At 53.8% G+C, this 17,535-nt stretch overlaps 1 protein-coding gene across 9 annotated transcripts in view; it reads right to left on the bottom strand.

Moving 5' to 3' along the window:
• Positions 1-17,535, bottom strand: part of GAK (cyclin G associated kinase) — a 50,723-nt gene that overhangs the window by 32,937 nt on the left and 251 nt on the right. For 6 of the 9 annotated variants that reach the window (XM_089911371.1, XM_089911373.1, XM_089911369.1 and 3 more), the window contains exons 2-7: positions 7,821-7,882; positions 7,046-7,105; positions 6,026-6,140; positions 3,293-3,319; positions 2,921-3,063; positions 635-760 (exon numbers count right to left, since the gene is read on the bottom strand). In XM_089911371.1, coding sequence (XP_089767497.1) covers positions 635-760; positions 2,921-3,063; positions 3,293-3,319; positions 6,026-6,140; positions 7,046-7,105; positions 7,821-7,882 — 533 coding nt within the window. Of the gene's footprint in view, positions 1-634; positions 761-2,920; positions 3,064-3,292; positions 3,320-6,025; positions 6,141-7,045; positions 7,106-7,820; positions 7,883-14,145; positions 14,776-17,535 lie in introns of those variants that run through there. The other 3 variants (XM_089911368.1, XM_022554897.3, XM_089911370.1) reach the window with 2 other exon arrangements.

Below are 17,535 nucleotides of genomic sequence, written 5' to 3' on the forward strand. Positions count from 1 at the left end.
GCTTTCCTCCCCCTCAATTCTGCCCACCACCGGGCAGGGAATGCGTCTACAGCCCCGAGACGTGGGCGCGCCACTGGGAGCGCAGGTCCCGAGGGACAGCAGGGCACGGGCAGCCAGGAACAGACACCTGCCCGGCGGAGCCTCCACCCAGCACTCTTCTTCGGAACCCGGCTCCATCTCGGATCGCTCTCTTTGCTTGTGCAGCCTCCATGGGCTGCTTATGTGCGTGGGCCAACGGTGGCACCCTCCCTCCCCTGGCCACGGCCGCAAGCATGGGTGTCTGCGCCCGCCCAGCGCTGCCCCCTGCTCACACGTGTTCGGAGCATGCCCACCCGTCTCCCCTGCGGCTCCTGTGGGAGCTGCCCAATGTCCCGTGAAGGTAGGTTTTTACGTGATTTTTTAAATTGCTGCGTTTGGGATAATGAAAAAGTCCTGGAGAGGACAGAGGTGCCGTAGAGACATGAAAGCACTGAAGGCCACTGAACCATGTGCTTAAAAGCGGCTAAGGTGGTGCATTTCATGTTACACATTTCGCTGCAACAAGAAAAGGCAAGGAAGAAACAGCAGGTGTGGGGTGCAGTGAGTGAGGGTGTCTCCCGGGCCTCCCGGGCCCCCTGCCCCGGCCCACGCTCACCTCCTCCTCCACCAGGGCCCGGCGCTGGGCGCTCCAGCTGTAGTCCGGGTAGTGCGATATGGTCGTGGCACTGCCGAAGTCGCACAGCTTAATGGTCCCCTGGTTACTGAGCAGCAAATTTTCAACCTGCAAAGTTCCAAAGACGGTCTTCATGAACTCGGGGTGCAGGCTGGACCGTGGACACGCATGGGGTGTGGCGCCTGGTGGGGAGTCGCTCTGAAGGCAGAGCGGCCAGGAGGCCTTCTGGGCCTGGGGACACTTCTTTCTGACCAAAGTCGGTGCATATACCTCAAAATGGGATGCTCAGAGACACAAACGGAAGTTCAAATCCACCACAAATCAAAGATAACTTGACCTAGTAACGTAGGATGTACAATGAAAGCCCTTAAAAACCTTAGAAGATGAAAAAAAAATGAACATACCATTTAAAAATAATCAAACACATCAATAACTAAAGAAGAAATCTAACAAAAGATACACAAAAGACCTCTTATTCAGAAACTGTGAATACGTGAGATGAATTTTAAAATCCAAAACCAACAGGGACCCAGACTGCACTCCTAACGGGAAGGCACAGACCCAGCCACGGCTCCATAAGCCAGGTCCCACCACCAGCCCACATGCTAAGCGGGGCTGTACTTTTCGAATGGTCAAAACAAGTCAGAAGATCGGGATTCCGTGACCCAGGTGAGGGGCAGCTTTACTGACCCAGCCACACCTGCTCGACCCAGTGGCCAGGACATCTGCAGTCTGCCAGCCCCACTCGGTGTGGGCTCCCGAGATGGACAGCCTCCAAGTCTGGACACCGAGCAAATGGACTGTGGGACTCCACTCCCAAACGCCCCAAAGAGTGAAAGGTAAATCATACTGAAGAGGACGCAAGTGCACAACTGCTCCCAGCGAGTGACACGCAGCCCTGAGTGTGACACTCGTGTCTGGTACATCCCTGTGTCCTTCCTGCCCCTCCACAGAGCACCACGTGAGGACTCCCATCCACGGGGAGCACTTGCAGGGAGTCCCCCAGCGGGGCCGGCTGCCGCGGACCCGGGCACTGAGAAGTCCAACCCAGGCTGAGCTCTCGGACACAGATTCTTTAGTGTCAGCCTTCTAGTTTTTCACTTTCCTGAGACAGAGAAGAAACACAGCTGCCCCGCCCCCACTTGAGGACGGCACTCTTCCAGACCAGCAAGGAAACCAGGAAGGCTGGCTACAGACTGGACATGAGGGAAGTAGGACAGAAGTTTCTGGGAGGGAAATGGCACGTCTGGGGTCTGCTTTACAGTTTTTTTAGCAAGTAGGACTGAGGAGGGGCGGGGAAGGTGGGGAAGGGGGTTGGTGTGCTGCTACCCTGAGCCATGGTCAGAGTCGGGGCACTAGCTTTGTGGATGTTGGATTATTGCTAAAATCAGGCCACAGACCAGGAGAAAATACTTGCAGCACATGTAACTTAAAAAAGACTTGTAAGAATGTACAAAAACCAACCAACAGGACTTCCCTGGTGGCACAGTGGTTAAGAATCCAGCTGCCAATGCAGGGGACACAGGTTCGAGCCCAGGTCCGGGAAGATCCCACATGCCGCGGAGCAACTAAGCCCATGTGCCACAACTACTGAGCCTGCACTCTAGAGCCCGCGAGCCACAACTACCAGCCCACGTGCCACAACTACTGAAGCCCATGCACCTAGAGCCCGTGCTATGCAACAAGAGAAGCCACCGCAGTGAGAAGCCCGCGCACCGCAACGAAGAGTAGCCCCCACTCGCCGTAACTAGAGAAAGCCCGGGCAGCAACAACGAAGACCCAACGCAGCCAAACGTAAATAAATAAATAAATAAAACCCACAGACAACAGAAAAACAGCGAAAACACAGCCACTTAACCGAAGAGTGAGGGAAATAAGAGCACTGATGACTATAAACATGGCAAAAGCATTCAACATCATTAATCAGGAAAAGGCAAAATCACTAAGAAGCCCCCGACCAGGCGGCAAAATGACAAAGGGCAGCTCCACGCACACACGGATCCCGTGTGTGCATTGGGATGGGCATGCCAGCACCCCGGCAGGGAAGCACCCCTGCCCCCGCACCAGGCAGCAGGGCTCCTGCCCCAAGGCGGGTGAGGGAAGGGTGGTGGTGAGCGCAGCCCAGGGGAGCGGTCACCTCCTCCTGGCTCCACACTGGGCCCCCGTGCCCATGAGCACACCCACGCAGGCGACAACACCCAGCAGAGCAAGAGGGGCTTCATCTGGACGGAGGGCTCTTGTCCCGCAGCGCGAGCGTGAAGGCGGTACCTTGAGGTCTCTATGGATGATGGGCGGCTTTTGTCTGTGCATGTGCTGCACCGCCCTGCACGTCTGATAGAATATCTTCAGGACGGTATCGCACGAGAGCGGACCTTTAGATTCAATTCTCTTTAAAAAGTCCACCAGCTGCCCTAAAAAAGACAATTAAGTTCACATCACCACAGAGCTGTAAAGGCTACGCCCGCCCCAGGCCCACTGCCCTCCTAAGCCCACGGCGGGCCGGGGGGCGGGGGGGAGGGGCTACCCCGCCCTCCGTCGGTCACCAAGCCCCGCAGAGGACTGTGTGACCTCCACCAGGGCCACAGTGAGTCACAGAGCCCTGCAAGGGAGCGCCTGCCCAGCCACCAGCAGAGTCCTTACCCTGGGAGCCCATCATGGCGCAGCAAGCTACAAGAAAAACAACCACGAGTGCGTATGTCTTTCCGAATGTCTCTAAGGAGATAATCACCGTGTTTCCTTAGGTAACAACGGTCCTCCGCTGTTAAGGAGAAATCTCCACACTGAACACGCAGACAACAAGGAGTGCGGTGTGGGAAGAGCACAGACTTGGAGAGCGAGGCTCTGGGCCCCCATCCCAGGCCCCAGGATGCCCACCTCAAGGCTGTGCCTTCCTGTCTCTGAGGCCCAGGCCCCAGTCCTGCTGTAACTGGCCGCAGCCCAGACCAGTGAAGCTGGCCGGTCCCCTCCGCGGCAGCTCCCTCCACGACCATGTGCCGCGTGCCGTCTCTGCCGGGCTGGCCTCCACGGCCGCCCCCTCCCTGGTCCAGGCCTCCACGGCTGCCCCCTCCCTGGTCCAGGCCTCAGGCTGCCTCGGCTGCCACGCTCCACAGCTCAGCTCCGCACGCTAGGGCCTGTGGTCCACTCGATGCAGCTGCAAGGGCGCCACCTCATCTACAGGCCCCACAGTCAACCGGCACTCAGCCCCTTGCCCTGCGACCCTGCCTCCTGCCAACCCGCCAGCTCCCAAGCCCCTGCCACACCCTCCTGCAGCTCCCGGCACAGCTGCGCAGCCCTTCCCCACCCTGACTCTGGACTGGGGCTGGGCTCTGTCTGTGCTGTGCCCTAACCCTAACCCTCAGCGGCGGCAGGGGACCCACAGTAGAGATGGAGCCCCAAGGGGCGATGGGGCCCTCAGGAACAGACCGCCAGCCCCCCAAGACGCAGACAGGGCACAGGTCCCATGAGGTGTTGCGAGGGGTCTAGAGCAGGGATGACACAGTGACCGCCAGGCTGTCTGGGGCAACGGGGACGAGCCGGCGCATGCACGAGGTCAGGGTTCACTGGCCTCTGACGTTCAATGAAAATCAAGAGCGGTCTTTCTAAAGATAATTTTGTAGGTGGCACAGCGGCTGAGAGGGCACCGCGGAGGACAAAGCTGGGGTCCCAGGAAGGGATGGGGGCTCCTGGGGCATGTATCCAGGGTGGCCACCACCAGACCAACCTTCAGTGGAACTGGTGCCCACATGCCCCTCCCCCACCACTCCCAAAGACCCCGCATCGCCGGGCGCTGGCACCGCCATGCCTAGTGTTCAACCTGGGCCTCGCGCGCTGGCCCAGATGGGTAGTCCCGGCAGCACCGCCAAGACTGGTGCACTCACCGAGGTCGCCGCATCGGGGCCGCCCCCGCCTCAGGCGCCACCCGCAGGCCCGCACTCGTGAAAGGCGCCCACGGCCTCCAAACCCAAGATCAAAGCAATGCCAAGGCGCAGCGAGCGGCTGAACGACAAGCGGGGAGCACCGTACACGAACCTCGGCTCTCCGGGGACACCAAGGGCCCAGAGAGGGCCCTGTGGGACCCGCGTGGCCCCCGCCGCCCCCGCGCTTTGGGAGCCTTCCAGAGGGCGTGTGTGAACATGGGGGCACCAGCGCGGGTGCAGCAGGCTCGCAGGAGAGGACCCTGCTTCACAAGCTCCCACGTGACGCTGTCTTCAGTGAGCACGAGGCCTCTTGCAGGTAGAACCCAGCGACGCCAACCATCCGCTAAGTGGGAGAACCGGGCGCCAGACCTGGGCTGGGCGGGTCGGCACTCACCAGCTGTGGGAACCGAGGAGCCAGCACGTGGCTGCATCCCAACGCCGCTCCTGGCCGGAGCCCGGCACTCCCACGCCACCCCGTCGGAAAGCGCTGTGTGCTCCAGGTTCTGCCTTATCTGCTCAGGATGGGGACCCCCGTCCTCCTCCGCTCGCTCGGGGCAGGGATCCTGTGCACCTTGGCTCCCGGCTGCAGTCCACAGCACCCCCTCCCCTAGCAGCCCCGACACCCCATCTCTGCTCTTCTTCGCAGCACGACTCCTGCACTCACGGTCCCCCACCCCTCCTCCTGGGACACTCCTTGGGGGCAGTGACCCCTGGGGTTGCTTCCCTCCTGGGTAGCCGCCTGCCGCAGTCTCCCTCACTCTCCCCTGGCCTCGTGGCGGCCCCACATGCACTGCCTGCGACCGATGGACAAACAGGACGTCTGGCGGCCCCTGCCCCAACTCCGGGCCCCACAGCCAGTCCTCTACGCCTGCCGGGCCTCAGGAGTCCTGCCCTGCCCCTTCCATCCACGAGCCCCAGGACGGTCTCTGGCCACCTTGCTCCCGCTCTTTTGCCCACACGGGTCCGGCACGGGGCAGGTGCTCAGTGCGGGGACGAGCCGAGCCCGACCCTCCAGGCGGGGGGCCTGCTTCCACCGCAGACAGAGGCTGAGCCCCTAGAACTCTCTGGAAGGCATGGGCTCTCCGCTGCCTTAAGTGGACACAGGAGTCCTCCTTTCAGAACACAGCAAGTGCAAGTGTGATCACCTCGACGCAGGTGAGGTCGCAGCCTCAGGACGGCGCAGCCGCTCAAGCCCACCTCCCCGGCCTCACCTGACCGCTTCCCGACTGAGGTGGCTTCCTGCTGCCCGAGAGCCCTGACAGCACGCCTCCATCCCTTTCTCAGACCCATCTCTGCCCCCACGCCCAGCGCGGGGACGAGGGGGGATGCAGCCTCTCAAAGAGCTCCCACCGGACAGCGAGCCATGCTCTCTCCGTGACAGCCACCGTGTCTCCGGGAGAGAAGACCCGGGAGCATCTCTCGACTGCTGGGCGGTCCCGAGCCACTGGAACCTCACCTCGGCAGAGTTCCATGAGCAGCAGGAACTCGGCCTGCCCGGTGTCTGACTCCTCTTTTCCTATTGACGCTGCAGAACAAAACTGGACGATATTTGCGTGGCCTGAAAGTTTTTTCTGCAGGTGTCTTGTTAAAGGAGAATGCGTAAGTCTGCACGTTTAAAACAATATATACATAATGTTAAGACACTAAGGTCAGAACACTGAATGCAATTAGCCTGCAATCTTGCCGCGTCGGAGCCAGAAGAGGACAGCAAGCAGGTGGGGGGCAGCCAGGACTGCAGGAAGACGCAGGCAGGAGGGGGAGCGGGAGGGAAGGTAGGGACAAAGACCCCCACCACGCTGGCCACGCACCTGACCGCAGGCCGGCCAGGACAGCAGGCGGAGGGCGTGGCACGCGCAAGGCTGCGAAGGTGAACGAGGCTACCGGGAACCCAGCGAGGTGAGGACCCCTGGGCCCAGGCGGCCGGCAGGCTCACAGTGGACAGAGCTTTGAGACGGAAGAGAACAGATTCTGACAGCAAAGGGAAGACCCCAGTTCCAGGAGAGCATGTGCGCGAGTGGAGAGCAGAGCAGCGCCAGCCCCACAGACCGACGCGCCGTGCACGGACGCCCGGGGGGGGCCCGCACGCTCTGGGCAGGGCGAGAGGGACTCGGGGGGCTGATCAGAAGCGACACAGAGGCCCATGGGAACCAGGCCTGGCGAGGGGCCGGGGGCACAGCTGCTGGCCGGGCACCATGGGCCACACCAGGTCACGAAGGACAGGCAGAAGGGCAGAGGCAGGGGGCTGCCCACCCCCGGCCTGGAGACCTCTCAGCAGGAATGACGACGCTCCCAAGGGTACAGATCTCTTACCATCACCCTGAGAGTGAAGAACAAGGAAGAGAACTCCTTCCTACTAGACACGCGCTGCAGGTAAGTCCAGGGAAGCCAACACGGAGAGGGCGGCACTGAGCAGCCTCTCGGCCGTGCTCAACCACAGCTGGACGCAGGCCTCCCCACATGACCAGGAAAAGGATACCATGAAACACACTTCCTGAATGATGGCTCTGTTCTTCTCCTCTTCGTTGGACAGTAATCTCTGTATCAGGAAATAACATACGAGGAAGAGTAGAGGCTTTATCTTTGTGCTCTGTACCCAAGAGAACACACACAACACATCTAAGGGCTCCCCCGCCTATGCTTTAACATCTGACCCGCAGAGAAACTTGACAGAGGTTACAGACCCTTGGAAATGGGCCTTTATGATCCAAGGACATAAGAAAAACCAAAAATAGGAGGCTTTTCTCCAAACAGGCTAGAGGAAAATGAGAGATGTGGGTCTAGTTCTGGATGCCGGAGTGCAAGTGCACACCGCCAGCTCGGCTGCCCCCGAGACAGGCCCTCTGCGAGCCTCAGGACAAGCTAGCACGCGTGCCCAGCACCCCAAGTGGCCCGGACGCCCCCTCCCACCGCACCCCCGTGACCCTCATTTATAGATACACTGTGAACGCTGTTTTACACGAGTGGCCTTCAAAGTCCCGGTATTCGTGGAACCCTTACTTTGGCAGTTCTGACTCTCCTCCCCCTGGCCGCCCGCTGAGTCCCTGCCCCAAAGTTGGAAACCACAGCTTTACAGTCCTCTAAAACTGGTGAGGCTTCACCATCAGAAGAAACAAGTAAAACAAATAGATACAGACTGCAAAAAAGAAACAAACTAAAGAAAAGGGGTAAATCTCTGAAAACACTGTCACTTAGAGACCTGTTTCTTTTAAAACACACCAACACCCACAAAAGCATTTGTCCCCCTTTATTACCTTCAATGCATACTCTCTGCCACTCTCCAGATCTTGAGCTTCATACACAAATGCAAACCCTCCTGAAAATTAGAAAAATAGATATCAGTTCAGTGCTGTGACTTTATTTAACATTAAGCTTTAAAAATAACTTTGCCTGTCTCAAATAAAGTTGGAATAAGCATGGGAAAAAAATATCTTTACTAAGTAAAACACAAACTGGACTTGTGGCTAGCAGTTTGTTTTCTGCAACAATGATGGCCCCGATTTATATAATACTGCCTTCTAAATACCCTGCTTCACAGGAAGGAAGGGAATGAACATAGGAGCGAGATCAATGCGGGAAAATCAACACAACTGAGGCCAGTCCTATGAAAACAAATAAAAGACTAGTATCTCACATGAATGTGAATGAAAGAATTCTTAACAAATCATTAATTCTAGATAAAATAAAATATTAACAAATCAAACTCAACAACATATAAAAAAGGATAATACATCACAACTAAGCAGAGTCGGTTTAATCAATGTAATTCAATTATTTTTAGTTTGATTTGCTTACTTTTTTCTAGTTTCCTACAGTGGAAAATTTCATCATGAAATTTAAAACTCTCAGCAAACTAGGAACAGAAGGAAACTTGCTCAACCTGATGAAGGGCATCTCTGAAAGACCCACAGCAAACATCACTCAGCAGTGGAAGACTAGACGCTTCCCTCTAAGATCAGGGATACTGCCATTCAGTATCACACTGGACGTGCTGGCCAGTGCAATCAGGCAAGAAAAGAAATAAAAGGCATCCAGATTGAAAAGAAGTAAAAATGTTTTTCTTTGCAGACAACATGATCGTCTATGTAGACAAGCTTATACCTACACCCCAAAAGCTACTATCAGTAATAAATGAGTATAGAAAGGTTGTGGGATGCAAGAGCAACATACAAAAAAATCAACTTTATTTCTACAAACCCTAAGTTAGGCAAAGATTTCTTAGATATAAAAAAAAAGTATGATCCATAAGTGAAAAGTATGATAAATGCACTTCATTAAAGATGGTTTTACTGATTTCTGGAATACACTGTTGAGAGGGTGAAAGACAAGCCCCTAACTGGACTTTGCAAATCACACACCTGGCAAAGGACCTCTATCCAGAAAATATAAAGAAAATCCAAAGTTCAGTTTAACAACATTTTAATGAGCAAAGTATATGAAAAGACACTCAACCAAGATAAATAGCTAGCAAGTAAGCATATGAAAAAATGTTGTGTCATTATCCACCAGGGAAATGCACACGTAAACAAGGATACTACTATACACCTATTAGAACATCTAAAAGTTCTTAAACCGACCTACCAACTAGTGATTAAGGTGTGAAGCAACTGCACGCTTATGCACCACTCATGGGAGTGCAGAACGGTATCATCATTTTAGAAGACAGTTTGGAGATGTCTTTAAAAGTTAAACATATGCCAACCCTACAGCCCTGTCATTACACTGCTAGTATTTACCCGGGAAAAATAAAAGCACACATCCACACAAGGACTTGTGCACGAATGTTCATAGCAGCCCCATTTGTAACTGCCCAAACTGGAAACAACCCACATGTCCATCAATAGTGAATGGATAAACCAATCATCCCTGCACAGAACACGACTCACCAACAAATAGGATGGAACTATTGCTAACATGCAACAACAGGATGACTCTCAAAACAATTATGCTGAAGAACAAAAATCAGGAAAAAGAGTATATGTATATGTAGACACAATTTCATTTATAGGAGAGCCTAGAAAATACAGACTACTCTACAGTAACAAAAAGCAGATCAGCGGCGGCCTGGAGGTCGAGGATGGGAGGAGAGGACTGTAAGGGAGGGAGGAAAATTGTGGAGGTGATGGGTTTGTTCACCACCTTGATGACAATGACAGCTATGCAGACATATACATACACGCACATATACATATATATATATACACACACGGGACATATTTAAAGTGTTTTGACATATATGCAGAGTTACTGTACGTCACTTTTATCTCAACGTAGCAGTTATAAAATTAAATAGTAAGTCAATATAAAAAAATAGATGAGGGCTTCCCTGGTGGCGCAGTGGTTGAGAGTCCGCCTGCCGATGCAGGGGACACGGGTTCACGCCCCGGTCTGGGAAGATCCCACATGCTGCGGAGCGGCTGGGCCCGTGAGCCATGGCCGCTGAGCCTGCGCGTCCGGAGCCTGTGCTCCGCAATGGGAGAGGCCACAACAGTGAGAGGCCCGCGTACCACAAAAAAAAAAAAAAGTGTTTTCTTTCTAAGATCAAGAACAACACAAGGATGTCTGCTGCTCTCAGAGCGCAATACAACATTTTGCTGGAGAGCCTAATCAGTGAAAGAAAGCTAGAAAAATAAAGAGCAGAAAGGTCAGAAAGGAAGAACTAAAGTTGGTCTTGCTTGCAGACGCTAAGCCCATAAAGCAAACAATCCTAAGGACACTACCAAAACCTCCAGGACCGAAGGGCCACCGCAGCAAGGCCACAGGTCCTCTGGAACATCTCCTGGCCTCTGCCCAGCCCCAGCACTGGTCCTCTCGGCTGCGGCCGCACCCACACTACCATGCTTCCTCCAGCACACCAAGCCCACTGCTACCCAGGGCCATTCCACTCGCCGCAGCCCTGCACGGGCACCCTCGCCCCGGACGCTGGCCCAGCTCCCCCTCTCGCCACTCCGGCTCTGCTCTGCATCACCTTCCTGGCTCAGTCCTGTCCCAGCCACGGCCTATCCCTGACACCCTTCCTTCTTCCCAGCACTTTCCAATACCTGACGCTCTACTACACATTCATTTGGATACCTGTTTACTGTCTCTCCCACTAGGCTGCAAGCTCAGTAGGCAGAAATGTCATCCAGCTTGTTCGTGTCACCAGCACTTAGGACAGAGTCTGACATATAGTGGGCAATCGGAAATGTGTGCCGAGCAAATGAGATCACGACAACAAACTCTTCAGCTATTAAAACAGTCACGGGCTTCCCTGGTGGCGCAGTGGTTAAGAATCCACCTGTCAATGCAGGGGACACGGGTTCGAGCCCTGGTCCGGGGAAAATCCCACATGCTGTGGAGCAACTAAGCCCATGCGCCACAACTACTGAGCCTGTGCTCTAGAGTCCACGAGACACAACTACTGAGCCCGCGTGCCACAACTACTGAAGCCTGCGCACCTAGAGCCCGTGCTCCGCAACAAGAGAAGCCACACAATGAGAAGCCCGCACACGGCAACAGAGTAGCCCCCGCTCACCGCAACTAGAGAAAGCCCACGCACAGCAACGAAGACCCAATGCAGCCAAAAATAAATAAATAAAAAATAAATTTTTAAAATAAACAACAACACAGTCACTTGTATTGTATTTAACACCCCGAAAAGCAGGACTATGCATTGTCTGTGAACACAGCACATGCAGAGGAAATAAGAGATGAGCAGGAAGTACATGCCGTAAATTCATGATGGTGGCTGCCTCTGAAGAGAAACAGAGAAATGCAACTAGGGGGTAGGGGGTCAACAGAACCCTTAACAACATCTGTGATGCTTCACTGTTTAGAAAAAGTCTGGAACCAAATACGACTTTTTAAAAAGCTACCGTTTATTCATTCTGGAGAGCAGGGACAAAGGTGTCTGTTCTGTTGTTATTCTTTCTACTTTTCTGCATTTTTGAAATTTTTCCTATTTAAAAAAAAACCCAATTTCAAATTTTGTGGTATAGCTACAGTAATCAAGACCGTGTGGCACTGGTGGAGGGACAGAGCAACAGAACAAAAGAGAAAAACCCCAGAAATAGAGCCCCACGAATATGCCCAAATGATTTCTGACAAAGATGCAAAAGCAATTCCATGTTAGAAGCACTGTTTTTTCAATAAATGGTGCTGGAGCAATTGGACAGCTCCAGGCAAAACAAAGAACTTCAATGTAAACTTTACACCTTACACGACAATCAACTCAGAGCATACAAATGCAAAACCATGGGACAGCACAGGAGAGAAATCCTGGAGACGCAGAGCTTGGGAAAGAGTTCTCAGACTTGACAGCGAAAGCAGGATTCAGGAAGGAAAAGTGATAGAATAGACTTCCTGAAAGTTAAGCTTTAGATCCCCAACAGACCCTGTTCAGAGGCTGGAAGACAAGCTGCAGCCTGAGAGAAAACACTTGCAAACCACATCTGACAGTGGACTCGTATCTACAACATACAACGAGCTCTCAAAACTCAGCAACGAAAGACGATTCGAAAATAGGCAGAAGGCAGAGACGTTTCTCCTATGAGGGTGGGAGGTGGAAATAAGCACGGCCTTAGCCTTTAGGGAAACACAAATTAAAGCCCCAATGAGCTACCACTACACACCTGCTGAATGATCAAATGAAAACACAACACAAAATACTGGCAAAGACTCAGAGAAACTCATCACACTTTGTAATGGACTCAGCTGTGTCCCCCCAGAAGTCATGTGTTGAAGCTCTAACCGCCCCCAATGCGACTGTATCTGGAGAGAGGGCATTTAGGGAGATAGATAAAGTTAAAGCCCTGACCCAACAGGACTAGAGTCCTTAGAAGAAGAGGAGACACCAGAACAGCCGAGGGAAAAGACCTCACCAGAGACCCTGCCAGCACCTTGGTCTCAGACTCCAAGCCCCCAAAATAATGAAAATGAACTTGTTTACACCACCTTGCCTGCAGTTTGTACAGCAGCCCGAGCAGACTAAGACACTCGGCCACTGCTGATGGGAATGTGAAAATAGCACGGCCGCTCTGGAAAACGGGTTGCTAGTTTTCTAAAATCAAAACATGCAACTGCCATGTGACCCAGCACCTGGGCATTTATTCCAGAAGAATGAAAACACAGCCACACAAAAACCTGTACATGAATGTTTATAGCAGCTTTATTTCAAATAACCAAAAAACCGGGAACAACCCAGATGTGCTTCAGTGGGTGAATGGCTGAGCAAACTACGGTACATCCACACCACGGAGTGCTCTGCAGAAATAAAAAGGAACTAGTTACAGACACAACAACCTGGATGGCTCCCCAGACAATCATGCGGAGTGAAAAAAGCCAATTCCAAGAGGCTACACGATGTGTGATTTCGCTTATACAGCATTCTTCAAAGGACAAATTACAGAGGAGGACAGATTAGTGCTTTCCAGGGGTCCAGGAGGGGCATCTGGCTGTGAAAGGCACGAGGGACCCTTGTGGGGATGGACACATGCAATCCTGGTTGTGATGGCAACTCCAGTTTTTCCAGATGCTGCCACAGCGGGAACGGGCAGTGTACGCAGACCTCTCCGTACCTTTTCTTACAACTGCACATAAGTCTATGATGACCTCAAAATTAAAAGTCTACGTAAAAATAGTAACACTAGCGTATAAAATGCATGAAGGAATGCCATGTTGGGCACTGCTAAGACAGTGCCCTACACAGTCATTACCGTGTATGTTCTGGAATCGGGAAATGGCTGACCTCCTCTTCCCCACATATGGGGGGGTGCGCGTGCATGCGTGCGCGTGCGTGTGTGCGTGTATTATATAAAAACAGGACTCAGATCCAGAATAATAAGAAACTCCCACAACTCGTGCCCAATAAAAAATGGAAAAAAGATTTTAACAAACATTTCACACACAGAAAAGATACACGACTGGCTAATAAGCGGGTGAAAAGACGTTGGACAGGAGCACGGGGAAAATGCAGATTTGACCACTGCACCCTCTCGAGAACGGGTATAACCACAACGATAGGCGCTCACGAGCTGGTGGGGCGGAAGCTGGTGCAGCCACGGTGGAGAGGGTTTGGCCGTTTCATCTGAAGCTAACCCTACATCCCACCTAAAAGCCCGCACTCCACTCCTGGGCATTTTACCCAAGAGAAAGGAAAACACACAAAAACCTCATAAAAAATGTCGTTGGCAACTTTATTCACAATAGTCCCAAATGGGAACACCCAAAGGTCCATGGCAGGGGAGGGACAGCAAACTGCAGCAGAAAAGGGAACCGAACTTAAAAACCATGAGGCCGCCGGTGAGAGCACCCGGGCGCGACACCAGAGACACGCTGTCCCAGAAGAGGGGACTCAGAGCCAGCAAGCGCCTGGCCGGGAGGGTGACTGGGGCCCAGAGGCTTTCTGGGGTGACAACTTTCTGCGCAACCATCTGCTACACAGGTGCGTGCATCTGTCAAAGCACCTGAAGTCCATCACCCCAGGTGAATGACGCAATTCAAATTATTTTCAATAAAAGAAAATAGGCACAGCATGTGGCCGTGCAATTCCTGAAGGGGAGCCAGAACAGCTAACAGGCACTGAAATAAGCTCAAACTCACCCATCAGAGAAGCGCAGACCAACAGAGCCAGATACCACTTTTATCCACTACAATGAGGAGGATGTGGGGAGGCTGGAGTCCGGCAGGGCCTCCGAGGAGGCCGGTGACTGTCCCTCCCACAGTGCAGGGTCACAGACAGGGGCAGGCGAGGTGGGGCACTGCTGGCAGGACAGCAAGCACCAGGCCAGGCGGGGCAGCAGCATGGGAAGCAGGCCGGGTGATCTTAACACGTTTTCCCTCAGCATTGCTGGTAAGAAGCAGACACTCCTACAGAGCAGAATTCCAGGAGCTCCACTGCACACACGTGATCACTACCTACCCTACAGAGAGACGCCTGCTCACGCAGACGGCAGGTGGTGTCTCTGGAAACGAGCAGGCCTGGCAGAGGCAGGAAGGAGAGCACCTCCCCGCAGGGAGACGTCCCCATCCCAGGACCCTCCCCGGAAGACACCCCCGAAGTGTCCGGCCCCAGGGCCACCTCCCCAGTGTCCCGCTCCAGGCACCCATGTGCCGGCAGACAGACACGCACTGGAGAAGTACTGCAGGCCTGGCACCACAGGCGCCCAGCGGGCAGGGCAAAGCCAGTGGCGGCCTCCACGCTCGGCTCCCACCTAGCCCCCCAGCGGCACCACTCCAGCAGCTTCTCTTACCTTGATTTCCTCTGGACACTTATCCCTCCGGGACACACCTAAGACGACTCAGGCTTTTCCTGGGACCAGAGCCTCCCCTGAGCTGCCGCCCGACTCCACCATCACCCCCCGGGGGCAATGGCAAGCTTCCGACGGCCCCGACCTCAGCACCACCATGATCACAATCCACATGAAGCACCAGGGACTGTGCCCCCCAAGTAGCCAGGACCCCATAAGTACTGCTATGGTGATTATTACTGCTTTATGCTGGGTGCTATCACCACGGTTAAAGGCTGACCTTAAAGCTGCCAACGTGCCAGTGAAGGGTCAGGTGGGCCAGCTGAGAGGGCGATCACTCAGGCACAAGACGTGGGCCACCTCGTCCCGATGGCCACAACCAGCCACCGAGCCTAAGCCCCTGCTGCAAAGATCCTGGCTATCTGTGCTCTGCAGTGTCCGAAGAAGAAACGTCCCCTCGGAACCCTCCCTGGCAGAGAAGAGCCCATCTCACGGGAGTAAGTCCACAGAGCAAAGCAGCCCTACAGAGCTGGGCTGCCCGAGGGACCAAATGCTCCTAAGCAGTAGAGATCCATCCCCGTTATCCTTTCTGGCAGAAGGAAGCATGAGCACGCAGAATCCGAAACAAGAAGACATGCAGAACGTATCCTGAAGCCCACTTGGACTAGGCATCTCTGACGTTGTGGGAACTCCCAGTAATTTGCTTTAAGAAAGTGAAAATTTAGAACAAATTTTGAAAAGGTTAGAAAGCTATCTGGATCACCCGACCCACAGTTCTGCCCAATAACCCATTTCAGACAAGTGCAAATTCCAAAAAGCTATGAAAACCAATGTTTTTTCCTAAATCATTTGATAGCAAAACCTGATCTATTATAAACTCACCTGGGGCAACACCTGACATGAACTGATGTGAGGCTATTTGAAGACTTAATTATCCCACAGTGAGGATGCTTACTTATTTAATTACAGATATAGTAACACACTTGATTATGTGACACTTTCCCAACTCCCGCGGCAGTATCCCAGGACATACAGGATACACACTATCTTTCTAAAACCTGAAGAATTCTGGAATTGTCAACATAGGTACCCAAGGGTTTTGGGTTTGGGACCTTCCCCATATTTATGCAAGACAGCCTGATTTCCCACAGCTTATGTTCTAAGGTTGTTATTTTATGTGAACGACTTCATACAGGTTTCTTACCATTCCAGTTCAGAAAAAGGCTTCACAAGCTTTAGAAGCTGTGAGCTGCCAGTTCAGTTTAAGGGGAGGAAATCTACAGTTGCTAATCGCAGTGGTGACTTTCAGCTCCTGACATGCCCAGAGAGCAAAGGGAACAGGTGCTCTGCACAGCCACAGTGGCTGCTCCCCTATCCTTGTTCTTCATCCTGGGTGTTAAGCCACAGGCAAGAGCTTCCTTCTCTCCGTGACCCACCTCCCATCCCACCCCTCCTCCCCCTGGCCCTGCCACTGCACCCAGCAGGGGTGCATCCTCACCCTCCCACCTCAGCTGCGCCCTCTGTCTATCCACCCAGAGGATCCCCTGCACTGCGCTGTCCTTTGGTCATCAAAGCCTGTGTCTTACTTGAACTTCCACAAGGCAGAAACCATGTACCGTCCCCTGTGAATTTCTTAAAAGAATCAAAATGCTTGCCTGGTATTTTCAGAATAAGTGAATTGATCTGGGGGAACTCTCATTACTAGAGATACTGGCCCCTACCTCTAAAAGAAGAGCCTGATGTTTTCTCACTAAATAACACCCAAAATCTCTTCGTTTCTGACAGTGGAGGAAAAGTGTGTTCTGATGCTAAAGCCAGAACATCACCTCAGGCCTTTAGGAATGAGGGCGCCAGAACAGTCAGCCAGTTTCCCACCTCAAATGCAGCACAAACAGAAGCAAGAGTGCTAATGCAGGGGATACATTTCTGCTTCAGCACCAGCCCCAAAGCCAGCTGTGTTTAGCTGGTAAGCACCAGGGCTAGGGAAATCTGCCATGCCAGACAAAACAGAAAAACCCAGATGAGGAACTAGGACTGCGCCAACACTGGTGACAAATTCTGGGTGAAGAAGGAAGAGGACGTTCAGGAAGCTAGAGAGAGCACGCGGAAACACAGCCGACTAAAGATGGACCAGCCCACCCTGCAAGGTTCTGTTCCGATCACACCTGTTGGCTCAGCTTGCAGTAACTTCCGTGGGATCTCACACAGAGGTCGGGGAGCGGGACGCTCAGGTGCTAAGAGAGAAAGCCCGGCTACCGGACACTGCGCTGCTGTCTGTCCCAACACCCAAGCAGGGTAGGACTACGGTCACCCACGCCGGAGTTCCTGTCACCCGAGGAGGGCCAGCCCTACGTCCACTGCCCCACTACCGCCCTCCATGCGAGGGAAGGACCACGACTTAGACCCACGCCGCCGCACCGCCCGCCTCCGGACTCCAGCCTTCATCCGTGCGGGGGCCCCCTCGCTCCGCCTCTACTGTGGCCACTCGCTCCAGGCCCCGCCTGCCCACCATTCCTTCCCGCCGCCACAGCCTCCGCTCCGGCCGCGGGTCAGCCCACACCTGCCGCCAAGACTACCTTACCCCGGCCTGACCCCAAGCCTCCAACAAGGAAGTGCCCAACCCTAGGCCGGCCTCACCCTCAGCAGTGGCCTCCCGGCCGGCCGTGACCCTCCCCGCCGCGGCCATTCTCCCCCGGCCCTGACCCTCCCCCGGCCGGGCCCATGCCACCGGCCCCGGCTTCAC

Source organism: Delphinapterus leucas, chromosome 5 (genome assembly GCF_059928025.1).
Source record: "Delphinapterus leucas isolate spDelLeu-1000000601 "Yukka" chromosome 5, BTC_Dleu_Yukka2, whole genome shotgun sequence".
NCBI lineage: Eukaryota > Metazoa > Chordata > Mammalia > Artiodactyla > Monodontidae > Delphinapterus > Delphinapterus leucas.